The following is a 13,508-nucleotide window of genomic DNA, read 5'->3' on the forward strand; positions in this document are numbered from 1 at the left end:
TACTATTATAATAATCCATTGTTAATGACCTACTTTATAAATTAATAAATTAAAGAAGGGATACAAGTGTCTAAAAATATTTTTCCATCTTCTTTTTAATTTTTTAATATATATATATTATATATATTATAGAACGATAGATTATAGATAGAGATAGCTTCGTTCTATAAAAAAAATATTTCTATAATTTAACTAGTCGAGTTATGTTTAAACCAACTAAAAAATTTGTGAAATTATTCTCGTACTTTAGGAGTAATTTACATTAATTTCTTCCGATATCCTTGAAATTTTAGATCTTGACTTTTTCCTTATTAAAAAGAGAAGAAAAAAAAGAAGAAAGAAATGGCTTCGAAGTTTATTTTTTAACTAAAATAAAATACTCTGATTTTATACAGGTCAATGACCATTGTCTCTCTAGGGACATAAGTGTCTAAAAGGACCTATAAATTGACAGCTAGATTATAGCTGAAATTATAATTAAAAAAAAAAATAATGTAGTTGAAATTAATAGCCTCCACTGTATTTGATAGCCCACAAGTTTCCGAAATATAAAAAATGAGAGAGCCATTTGAGGCTTAAATTATGGAATCAAATCAATTTATAATATAGAGACTAAATTACAATTTTATCTTCAACTCTCAAATATTGTGCATGACCATTTAATAGGTGATCCAAATTTCAATTTTGACTATATATTTTTAAAGTTCAAGATTAAATTTGTAATTTACTGGGACGTAGATTTTAATCTCCGATTTTTTAATTTTTAATTTTTTTAGTACAATAATGTGAGGGTCGGAATCGAACTCAAACTTGAGATGTATGTCAATTACTGTTGAGCTATGCTCGTTTTTGCTTCCATCAGAACATATGTTTTAACTAATTGAGGAGTTATGCTTTGACTGTTAGCTTATTTATATATATTTTAGGTTTAAATACTATTTTAGTTTTAGTTTTTGTACATTCTGACTCTGATTCATTTTTGTATCTATGTTTTCAAAATATTTATTTTTATCCCTATACTTTTAAAACGTCTAAATAACAATATGTGAGGTTGGAGATTTAAACTCTGAAAACTTTTCGATAGTATGTTTAAGTATGATGTTGACTCATTTATTGTAAATATTCCTTTTGCACAAGCATTTGGATCAATTATTTATTTGCCATTTAAAATGAGGCACAGTCCCTTTTCCAACCACATCCTGTTTATAAATGCAAGAAAACATAATTATTATGTGAAATTATTCTGTAATGAAGAATAATGACGTTACTTCTATATTTTAATTATAAATTAAACCTTTTAAACTACATGACCTAAATTGAAAAGAAAAAAAGCACCCAACATTAAGAAAAATCATGGAATAAAATCGCAACAAAGTGGCTACTTGTAATAACCATTGAACATAGATTTGAAAATCTTCATATCACTTAATAACACAATCGTGTAGAACTTTTTTTTAGTATAACATGTGGGTTGGAAGATCGAACTCACAACTTCTGACTGGAAATATATGTCAATTACTACTAAGTTATGTTTGACAATCATGTAAAACTACTAGCTACATACGATAGATATCATTAAATTACATATTTAGCCTGATATAAACTTAACTCAACGGTAATTAACACTTGTCTGAAGAAGTCATGAGTTTCAACCCCTTGCACTGATAAAAATTTGGTGTATAAAATAAAGGAATAAAAAAAGGGAAAAAGATTTTGAATGAAGTGAGAAATGCCGTTGGAGCAGACTTTAGAAACCGGGGGGGGGGGGAACAAAAAGGAGCAACTTTACCAAAATTTGAAAACCCAAAAAAAAATAAAATGAAATGCAATGAATAATAACAAAGAATGAGCTGGCTGTGAAGGAAAAAAAAAGGCTGGGGTTTAATAATTTGAACTAACCCAAAAGTTAAGTTGAATTAAAATAGTGATGGCAGTTGTGGATCCATAAAGCAACCTATGTCTTTATAAGCAACTCGCCACTCTCCATCCATGGATAGAACCAGAGCTTTCTACACACAGAAAAATACAGCTATGGAGGCGCTGAGGCGAAGGTGGGTCGGCGCTGCGGCGGCGTTGGTGGCGGTGCTGCTGGCGTTGGCGGCGGTGCCGGAAGTGTCGGCGACGCGGTGGACTGTGGGGGGAAACATGGGGTGGACGACCAATTTCAACTACACTATCTGGGCTCAGGGGAAGCACTTCTATTATGATGACTGGCTCTGTAAGCACTTTTGTCTCTGGATCTGCCTTTGAGCTACATTTACAGCTGATTTTTTTCAGATCTCATGAATATTTTTGCCGAATGTTTCAGTTCTGCTGAGTTTGGTTTTGTGGGTTTCAATGTGGGATTTAGTCCTTTAACTTGAATTGAGTTTCTGGGTCTGTTTGGTTGCTGAGAAAATTTGTGTGGGATTTTGACAAATGGGGGAAAAGAGAAAGGAGAGAGTATGAGTTGTTTCAAGATTTTCCCAAGGAGGAACTTAAGGAATTTTCTGTGTTTGGATTGTGTCTAGGATTCCGTTGGAATCTAGATTTGGCACTGAACTTGGCATTTTCTTTGCAAACCAACACTGGTTTTTTGAACCTGCTTTGTTCTTAGAGACAGGTCTCAATTCCCATCGAGCTAAGCTCACGTTAGCGGAAGATATACTTTGTTGGTAGAGATATTAGCTTACATATCAATTAGTCTTTTAGGTTGTTTGCAATTATATTCTCGTAAATCTCTCTTGTTCTGACGTGATATCGATCCATCCATGCATCTCTTTGCTTACATAATTGAGTGTTAGAGTTTATGGCTTTTGAGTACGGCTTATCTTGTATCATTCTCTCAGTTTCCTTCGGTTATTCCTTGATGGCAAATATCATGGCCTGTTTTCGACATTTAATTGGAATTAGTTTCGGGTTCGGGTTAGGGCTGACTTGGTGTGGTTGTTGTTGTTCCCCATCCCCTTAGTTTTTGTGTACGACAGGAACCAAATGAATGTGTTGGAAGTGAACAAAACAGACTATGAGAGCTGCAATTCAGATCACCCACTCCACAACTACACCACAGGAGCTGGAAGAGATGTGGTTCATTTGAATGTCACCAGGCCCTATTACTTCATCAGTGGCAAGGGCTTCTGCTATGGAGGCATGAAGCTCGCCATCCACGTCGAACACCTACCGCCCCCGCCCTCCACCTCCGTCTCCGACATGAAGAGCACTGCCCCAATGTCCACTCCGGTCCCCCACACCGCGCTCGTTTTAACTGCTCTTCTCGCCCTCACCCTCACTAGCTAGACCACTCTCATTTCATTGATTGATAGTTCAACACACTACATTTTTCTTCACCAAATTGTGGAAGGAAGGAAATCAATGGCTTTTTATTTTTTTCTTTTCTTTTGAGAATGTGGTTGTGCTGTTATCTTTTGCTTTCCCTTTGAGTTAGACTCCAATATTCAAATTAGATTTTTTTTTTGGGTGGTGGTGTGGAAAAAAAGTGTAGGGTTTGGATTTTGATAATCTCTTTTAATTTATTTTTGTCCATTGAAAATGGGTTTGCAAGCCACCATGTGAGTATAGATTCTTGTGTCCCTTTTATTCATTAAATAAATAGATTGCTGATTTGGAAAAGAAAGAAAATGACCTGTAATATCGATTGGGCCCAATCTTCCAGCCCATTAAATCTGGTCTGTACTATACCATTCTCTATATAATCCTTTTCTAGGCAAAAAAGTAAAATTAAAAAAGAAATTGAGGGATTTATACATATTTACGACGTTTATTTCCTACCATTTTTTTTTATATCGGTGATTATCTCGATTAACTTGCGTACACCTCCACTAACCTCCACTAATCTGACAACTGTCTGATCCTACTATATTTCCTTTAATTTTTGTAAATTAAAGTTGACATTAGTAAGTTGTAAATTCATTTAGTTTTATTTTGTGCAATTCGAGTTTGATTTTTTTATCAAATTATTGAGGTTGGTTGGTTAAGTTTTTCTAAAGGAGCCCTAAAATCAAACTTTTAGACTTGAGAAAAATTTAGAGTCAATCAATCAAGAGAATTAGGTTTAATAGTTCTCATATTTATATCTTATTTTGGTCCAAATTATTGAACTCTTTCGATTCTTAAATGTTTACTCCAAATTTAAACTTGAAGTGTAAAAATCATCTCCATGTCTCATTTAATAACGATTTTAGTATGTCTTTTGTTTTTAAAAATGTTGCTGCCTTCTTTTCAAATTCCTTCATATGTTTTTCACCTTTATTCCAAAGCTTATATGAATTTTTTGACGGATTTCGTAAAAAATTAAAAGCTATTTTTATTTTTTCGTTTAGGTTTTGAAAATATTATTGAAAAGTAAATTATAAAACAAAAGAAGGCGCCTATAAAAATAGTAGGTTTTATAAGTATAATTTTTAAAAATAGAAATAAAAAACGAAATGTTTATCAAAACGGAATTTTTGTTATACCTATTTTTTTCATTAATCACTCAACAAGATTCAAAATCATTTGAAAACTTGGGATGTCTAACATACAAAACGTGACTTGTAACACTTGTTATTTTAGCCATTTATTGATAAAGCAAATGAATAGAAATTAGCATACGTACAGCAGGTTTTTATCAAATAATTTATTAAAATTAATAATAAGAATCAAAATTAATTTTATACAAATTTAATAAATTAAAATAAAATGTTAAATAGTTTATAAACCAACATAATAATAATAATAATAATAATAATAATAATAATAATAATAATAATAATAAAGGTGTAAAACTATAATCAATCTACTTCTACAAAATGGAGAAATTTCAATCGTGACAATTCCCACCGTCATATTTTTAAATATAACAACAAGATAATAATTTTACCAATATAGAAACTTTTTAAATTTTCGCGTCTTTCCAGATAAATCTATGTAATTTTCTTTCTACCCTCGTATGTCACTCATTTTCGTCTATCAATAATAAATTATATTGTTGATAAACGTCTATCAAATATATGGTATATATCATATATCATTGATATAGTCTATTTAACGTCTATCAGATTTCTATATCTAATAGAGTGTATCATTTACAGTACACGTTTTGGACTATTTTAGTCTTTTTCATTCATTCGTGAGTTCGGGCTAGATTTTTTTTTCATTACCATATTTATGTAAATTCAATGTTGTAGTTATATTTACAATTAATTGGATTTATTTTGTCGTACAAGCAACCCCAGCTGAAAAATAATGAGTTAGGAAGATTTCAATTTTCAACATTCACGAAATGAGTGAAATCTCAATTTTTTTTTTTTTTTAAAGAAAGAGTTGCGTACTTCGATAGTCATCAATCTTAATCAGTTTTAATACGCAATCATTTTATATTATTGTGATTTTGTAAGTCAGTAGTCACATTATATTTCTTTTTAAACAATTACTTTTATAATAATTTAAAGATTTAAATGGCAACACTATTTCAACTAAGTAATCAAGGACCTATTTAGTTAGCAATTCAGATTATATTTCTAGTTTTTAAATTCAACGAATTCGGCTTCAGTGAATATGTGTTTAACATATTTGTTTTTTAAAATTGTTTTTGAATGATGTGATTCAAATATAAAAGTTGAGAAACGATTTTTCAGTGGATATTGAATTTGAAACTTTAAAATGTCATTAAAAAAAAATTATGAATATACTTGTTCGATCAAATAAATGATCAAGCCTCCAAGCTTCAGTTCGGCAAGGATGAGCTGGACAGTTAGCTCCAGAAGCCGTGCAGAGGACCTGCAAAACAAAGTAGAAACTCCGATGCTAAAGTCAACAAGTACTCAAGTCAATTCGAGAGCGAATCGATTAGATTATGTACCTTCAAATGAGGAAAATGATTCTATTTATAGGCAGAACCTCCAATAGCGTTCCTGACACAGCCTAAACGGCTCTTAAAGGTTACAGTGAAATGTGGCATACTGTCGTAGAGTTTGTCGGAGGCGTGACCGAGTTGAGGAAAGCCAACCGAATCGCGCGTTCTTGCAAGAACGTAAGTCAAAGTGAACTTGTTCGGCTCGGTCACCTTATGGGCTCGACTCGCCCGAAGGAACAAGCCGAGGTACGAACATTTGGTCGCTTTTCTTTGATTCTCATAAGCCAGGTGTCACAGATTGTGTATCCAGCCAATGCTTGCCACGTGTATGCTTAAATCAACCTCCAACAGTGGCCCCCACTGGGCTGAGGCGTGCATCAGCTCAACTCAGTGTCATAGTTGGAAGAAGAAATCCTTAAACTATATGGGAACCGAATGGAAGGTGAAGGGTTGAGCTGACGTTGGATGACGTCATCGCCAGCTGTCTCTGGATGGGACTGGATCTTGGCCGTGGATTTTGAATTCAATGAACGGCTAGGATGAAACTTTCGTTTTCTATAAATAGGGAGTGTCATTTTCGCCTTTCGCCTTCATTCGAACTCCCAAATTCTCTCAACAATTTCTCTGATTTCAGGTTTCCTTGACTTGGATTACAATTCTAGGTCAGTTTTCTTTTGCTTTTTCATGAATAGCTCATCTTCGGATTCGGGGGGTGCTATCTTCAGAGCATGTAGTTGACAGGTCATGAGCATATATCTTAGGATAGAGCCTAACTAAGACGTTGAGGGTGAAATGAGTTTAGCCTCAACTTCGGGACGAGCTGAACCTCCAACCGAGCTTCCTCCTTCTATTTGTAGTGAGGCCGACTTGACCAAAATTAGAGAATCATATAGGATTCCTGAAACCATTCTGATGAGACTACCTCAGATCAATGAGAGTTTAGACAACCCCCCGCTAGGATGGGTCGGCTTCTATCCACTAATGTTTGATCGCGGGGTGCGGCTGCCACTCCATCCCTTCATCTAGAAATTCCTTTCCGCAACCAACCTGGCCCCAGCTCAGCTAGCACCGAACGGGTGGGCCATGCTGCTCAGGCTGTGGTTCACCTGGTGGAGCTTTAGTGCAGGTGAAGAGAAGTTCTTTTTAGATGTAGGGCAGTTTTTTACCACACACATAATCAAACCCTACAAAGAGCACTCCGATCGGTACTACATATCGGCTCGGAGCAGCTTCTGCAAAATCGTTGACTCTCCCTTCGCTAATAAACACTGGCGAGATAAATGATTCCTCGTCTCAGACGAGTGGCTCGTGACGAGGAATGGGGAGCCGTACTGTCAGGTCCCTAGTGAGTTTGGAGAGTTAGGTACGTGTTGGTTGTTGGCTTTTTGGCCTTAATCTCAAATTAATTAATTTTAATTAATTAATTAATTAATGTTTTGATGATAACAAACTTAATTTTATTTATTGACATTTTTTGTATTTTAAAGTGTCCACAGTGTAGAGCTCGTTACAACGATTCCAACGACTGTTAGATCATCCAAATCGGAGCTCAAACGGAGAAGTTACGATCGAAACAAATTGGAAGGAAAAATACCCGAGAAGATGACGTGGACAGTTCGTAAGCTAACAAGTGACAAGCTTCTTTTTAATATATATATATATATATATATATATATATATATATATATATATATGAAAAAGAAAAGAAAAAGATAAAAAGAAATCAAAATTTACCAACGGTAACTTTGTTAAAAAAAAATTCACTTCACATTAAATGCAGTGTTAGTATTTAAAAAAAAATTGAAAATTTACCGTTTTCTCACATGCACATATATATATATATATATATATATATATATATATATATATAATTAAAAAAAACTGGTCACACCAACTGTCACATCTCTGTTATATATATATATATATATATATATATATATTATTCTTAATTTATTTTTTTAAAATTATCTCAACCCTTCATTCTTAATGATTAAGATCTAATGGTTTAAAATTATACTTGATTTTTTTTTACCATTTTCTTCCCTCTATTTAAACTAAACTTCTCATTCAAAATTATACAACAATTCTCTTATTCTAAATCCTCCATAACTTCAAAATTTTCATTTTGCTAATCTCTCCAAGTTCTCAATTTTTATTTCCATCTTATTTGTGAGAGAAATTTTATTGTTGTGAGGATTGAAATTTTTGTGAGCTCAAATTTGTATATTTACTCTATTTGAGAGTTTGTAAGTGTGTGTTTCAAAATCTTCAACTCATTGTAACGGTGTGATCCTCACCGTGGAGAGGATCGTCTTTGCTCTTGTGAAGAGCGGTGTACCGGTTTGACTCCTACCGTGGAAAGAGTCAGAATTTCAATTTACAACCCAAGAGGTGCTTGGGAAGTGGAGTAGGACAGTTGTGCCGAACCACAATAAAAATTCCCGATGTCAAATTTCTCTAACCCTCTCTCTTATTTATTTTTGCAATTAATCTTAAAATTTGATTGTTTGCTTTAAATTTCTCTTGTTTGCCTTAGAATTTATTTTATCTTACTTTGTTAAAATTGCATATCTCAAAAAGTGTATTATTTTTGTTTAAATTGGACCCATTTATTAAAAAGTTTATATTTTGTTAATTAAACCCTATTCACCTCCCTCTAGGGTTGCCATACCGATCCAACATTGGTTGGGTTAGTCGTCTTAGGTAGCTTAGACCATTTGGTTTCGTATGCCTTCTAACACGTTTCTCTCCTTTTTTGTTATTTTTTTAGCTGTACCTTGGCCAACTCCTCGGATCAGAGAATATTCTGAAGAGATCAAGGGGCGGATCATCAGTGATAAAATTTGGTATGAAGGCCTCATTGACGACGTGAACCTTCACCAGTGCGGTCTTACAGCACTAGAGCCGAGCCGAGCCAATCGTCTTGACAGGATGGTTTCCAAGTTTTACGCTGCTCTGAGTAAAAAACGCCCGGCTGAGGCCTCAACACAAGGAAGTGCGGAGAAGTGTACTCGAACTGACCCCCAGTGTCTAGCAGAAGCTGTCCGAGCGGACCCCATTCAAACCATACTCTCTTTCCCTTCGGCGTCAAAGAGAAAGAGCATATCTTCCGATCCGAAAGGGAAGAGATCGAATGAGGCTTCGTCGCGATCACCTTCAGCGCCCATCACACTCACTTCAGGGGAAGAAATATGACTTCAGGTTCCCCTTCAGGTCAAACTTTAACACTGACCTGATTCGAGACTCGGCCACTCACGCTGCTCGCAATAGCATGGATTAGACGCTTGGATGGCAGGATAGCTCGATCTTCGAGAGACCCGGGGACTACATGCAAGCCCTGATCAATCAGCCGTTTGAGTTGCAGTTCACTGCGTGTCACGCTGAGGCTCTGGTTAGTACCAAGCTAACTACAGAAAGGTGAAGACCGCGAGGCCAGCAAGACTATTGATGAGCTCACCGCTGAGCTGAACAAAACAAAGAATGAGCTAGCTGAGGCGGACAAGTCTATTGCCTCCCTATCGAATCACCTTTCCCAAGCTCGGGTTGACGTCCGCAAGGTTGAAGAGGATGTGAAAGCGGCTGAAGAACGAGCCAACAAGGCGATGGACGCCTTAGAGGCCGAGCAGGTACTTCAGGCGAAGAAGTGGACGTCCTTCGACAAACTGGAGAAGGCCATCCGAATCTTGCCAGAGTTCGTGGAACTGGTGAGGACTATTGCCAATACAGGCTTTGACTTCGCGACCGACAGGGTGAGGAAGCTGGCTCCTGAGCTTGACTTGACCTCCATCTACAAGGTTTACGAGGCCTTGCTAGACGAGAAGGAAGAAGAAGGAGAAGAAGCCCCAACTGATGGACCCGTTGAGGAGTTGAGAGGGCGACTGTTGGAGCCTGAAACAACTTTTCTTTTTAGGAAGCTTTCATTTTGTTTTTCTTCTACCCAAAATTTTTTGGAGCCAAGGAGTGTGTGCCTCGGCCAACGAATCTTGTACGCCACCTGAGCTTATATACTTGGGTGGCTCTTGCTTATTCTAATGGAACTATTTTCCTGCACCACTAAGTTCATATGTTTTCTATATATATATTTTTTAGTAACGCTGACCCATCTCTAGCCCGAACTGAGCAGTGGATGTTTTACTTATAGCTCTGATACCATGCCTCTTGAGAGGTGGACTTGGTCCAAGCTGATAGTGAATCTGCCTCACTTACAGCTCTGAAACCATGCCTCGGCCCCATTTAAGTTTAGCTCGGTCATATGAGGTGGACTTAGATTCAATAGTCGCGTTTATTAGGAATGTATACAACTTACACCAAGATTGTCTTACATTATTGATAATAAGCACGTAAATGGTCAGCATTCCAAGGGTGAGGTAGCCTGTTGCCATTAGGTCGGCAATGACGTACGTTCCAGGCCGAACTACTTCGCGTACTTTGTAGGGGTCTTCCCAGTTCGGCTCGACTGCGCCAACGTGAGTCAATACTTTTTTCAGGACCAGATCTCTTGGTTTGAACACTCGAGGCTTCACCCTTGCGTTGTAATATTGCGCCATGCGGTTTTGATACGCGGCTTGGCGAAGCTATGACTGAGTGCGCCTCTCCTCAAGGAGATCGAGGTTGAGCAAGAGCGCATCGTCGTTAGCTTGCTGATCAAAATGCTCCACTCTGAAGGTTGATAGACCACCTCCACTGGCACGACTGCTTCTGAGCCGAACGCAAGGCTAAAAGGGGTTTCGCCCGTTGACCCCTGGGCCATGGTTCGGTACGACCAGAGTACCTCGAGAAGGTCCTCGACCCAGCGGCCCTTCAAAGCCTCTAGCTTAGTCTTCAGGCCGCGCTTGATAATCTTGTTGATAGCCTTAACCTGACCGTTGGCTTGAGGGTGGGCTGGAGACGAGCTGAAGTGCTTGATGCCCAATTCTTTGCAGAACTTATTAAACCTCGCGTTGTCGAACTACCTCCCGTTGTCCGTTATTAGGGAGTAAGGGATGTCGAACCGACAGACGATGTTCTTCCAGACGAAGTTAGTGACGTTCTACTCGGTGATCTTCGCCAATGGCTCAGCTTCAACCCATTTTGTAAAATAGTCTGTTGCCACAATGGCGTGGGTTACCTGACCTTTCCCAGTGGGAAGCACCCCGATCAAGTCGAGGCCCCACTGAGCGAATGGTCAAGGCTGGAAATGGGTGTGAGGTACTCCGGGGGTTGGTGCGAGATGGTCACGAAGCGCTGGCACTCTTCGCACCTTTTGACAAACTGCTTTGCGTGCGAGATTGTGTATCCACTTAATGCTTGCCACGTGTATGCTTAAATCAACCTCCAACAATACTATTTTATGTTATAAGTTCATTTTATTTTTGTTAAAATTAAAAATGTAAAATATAATATATTAAAAATTATATAATATAGGAAAATAATTATTTTACAAAATGATAACATATATATTAATTAATTAATCAAGTGGTTAAGGCACCTATCTTTGACCAAAAATCATGAGTTCGAATCCTCACTTAAGATGTCTATAAGTTAAAATACTAATTTGGTCCTTCTACTTTTAGTTTTGGTTCATTTTGGTCCCTCTATTTTCAAAATATTTATTTTAGTCTCTGTATTTTAAACTTTTGTTCATTTTAGTCATTGTATTTTCAAAATGTTTGTTTTGGTCTTTATAGTTTTAAAAAGTATCCATTTTGTTCCCTATTTTCAAAAATTTGACACAAATTCTACACACAACCAAAACTCTTTAATATAAAGTTATGGTTACATTTCAAAAAATATATTGATTGTAGTATCATGTTGAAATTATGTAATAAGAAAAAAAAGATTAAAAATAAAATGAAGAAACCAAAATGGTCACTTTCTAAAAGTAAATGGGCAAAGACAAACACTTTGAAAGTGCAGGAACAACTAAAATGAACAAAAGTTAAAAGTATATGAATCAAAATGAACATCTTAAAAGTAAAGCAACTAAAATGAACCAAAAGTACAAGACAAAAATAATATTTTAACAATAAATATATTAACTTGCTTATGTGGCAGGTATTAAAGGTATGTAAGCTTATTCAAGCAGGGTACTTTTTTTAAGTACAAAAAGTGGGAGTAGGGAATTTGAGCTCATTACCTATTGTTTAGAGATATATATATGCCAATTACTGGTGAGTTAAGCTCATGTTAGTATTAAAGTGAGATGTTGAGTAAGTGAAAACCTACGAGTAGAGTAACATAAAAAATCAAAATAGTATCTTTTTCTTTTTTAAGTTTACGGACCAAAATATTGAAGAGTGTACAAGCTGGTCTGAATATTCATACATTAAAAAAACGTGTGTCACATGAAACCCACGTGTCAAATTCTTTTTTTTTTCTCTTTTCTTTAAAGATAATTTAAAGTTTTTTTTTTTTTTAATAAACTAAAGATCCAAATTGAGTGTTGAGAGTTCGAAAAAGAAAGACCAAAGTAAGTTGTTGTGTGTAAGAAGACAGCCTTGGATTAGAAGCTCTGAGAAGAAAAGAACAAAGGAAAACACCGCATGGTATATTAATTTTTTTTATTTTTTATAATTAAAGTATACTTTTGTTTTCAAAATTATAATTAAATATTTCAAAATCTTTGTACTTTTAAAAAGTGACCATCTTGGTCTTTATTTTCAAAATTTCAACACAAATTCTACACATAATGGAAACCATTTAATATAAAGTCATGGTTATATTTAAGAAATATATTGAGTATAATGTCATGATGAAATTGTGATAGAAAAAATGTTTAAAAATAAAATTAAAGAACTAAAATGATTAATTTTAAGATTTATTGAAAGTAGGATTCAAACCCATGATCTTTTCGTTAAAGACAGATACAAATTACAGCTGAACTAAACCCAAATTGGTAATTGAAAATAACTTTAGAATATTGGTCATAGTCACGTTAATCAAAACACACCAATATTTCAATTAAGCTATTTTTATAAAAAATGTTTTAAAATAAATATTTGTTTAAATAAGAAGGTATATTAAATTCACCATAGTCTAGCTCAATTGGTAATGATTTTAGAAAGTCTTTTTTGGATGAAGTTTAAATCTCAACCTTTATTTGAACTAAAAAAAATCAATTAGACAAAATTAACTCTTCCATAGTTTAAGATTATTTTCCCTCTATATTCAATTATGCATGATATGAATGGGACATAATCGTCGTTAGGGATTGTAATTTTGAATATATCTATCATGTTTGAATTAGAATATTAAGAAAAATTCAATATAAATAATCATAGTGCACGACACCATAATAAAAATTTGGAAAAAAAAAAATCAATTTCTATTCCTAACTTGGCCATGTATAATAATTTTTAAAAGTGTATGCAAATTGAATATAGAATTAAATAATGTTGAAAATTTTACCTTAATAAATTAAGGTAACATTGCAACAAATTACATTTTTAATATCAATAAAAAATCGGAATACGGAGAAAATAATGATGGACAGGCGTTTGAAATTAAATTAAAAAATTAAACTAAATGCGACTGCAACATTTATTAGTTTATAATAAAAATTTAAGCTAAATATACAAAATCGTCCTTATCAATTTAGTTTTTAACTTTTTAAAATTCTCAAATTTGATCCTTAATATATAAACTTTTTTTTTTAAATTACGTCATTCTTGCTACTACTAAGAGCTCAACAGTAGTA

The 13,508-nt window shown here is 34.9% G+C and overlaps 1 protein-coding gene across 1 annotated transcript; it reads left to right on the plus strand.

Moving 5' to 3' along the window:
- Positions 1-1,922: 1,922 nt before the first annotated feature.
- On the plus strand, positions 1,923-3,544 carry LOC111014101 (early nodulin-like protein 17). The gene is made up of 2 exons (XM_022288715.2): positions 1,923-2,218; positions 2,951-3,544. The coding sequence occupies exons 1-2, from the start codon at positions 1,990-1,992 to the stop codon at positions 3,274-3,276; spliced, it is 555 nt and encodes a 184-aa protein (XP_022144407.2). The 5' UTR covers positions 1,923-1,989; the 3' UTR covers positions 3,277-3,544.
- The last annotated feature ends 9,964 nt before the right edge of the window (positions 3,545-13,508 follow it).

Source organism: Momordica charantia, assembly GCF_013281855.1.
Source record: "Momordica charantia cultivar OHB3-1 chromosome 8 unlocalized genomic scaffold, Mcharantia_2.0 BLBB01000008.1, whole genome shotgun sequence".
Taxonomy (NCBI): Eukaryota; Viridiplantae; Streptophyta; class Magnoliopsida; order Cucurbitales; family Cucurbitaceae; genus Momordica; species Momordica charantia.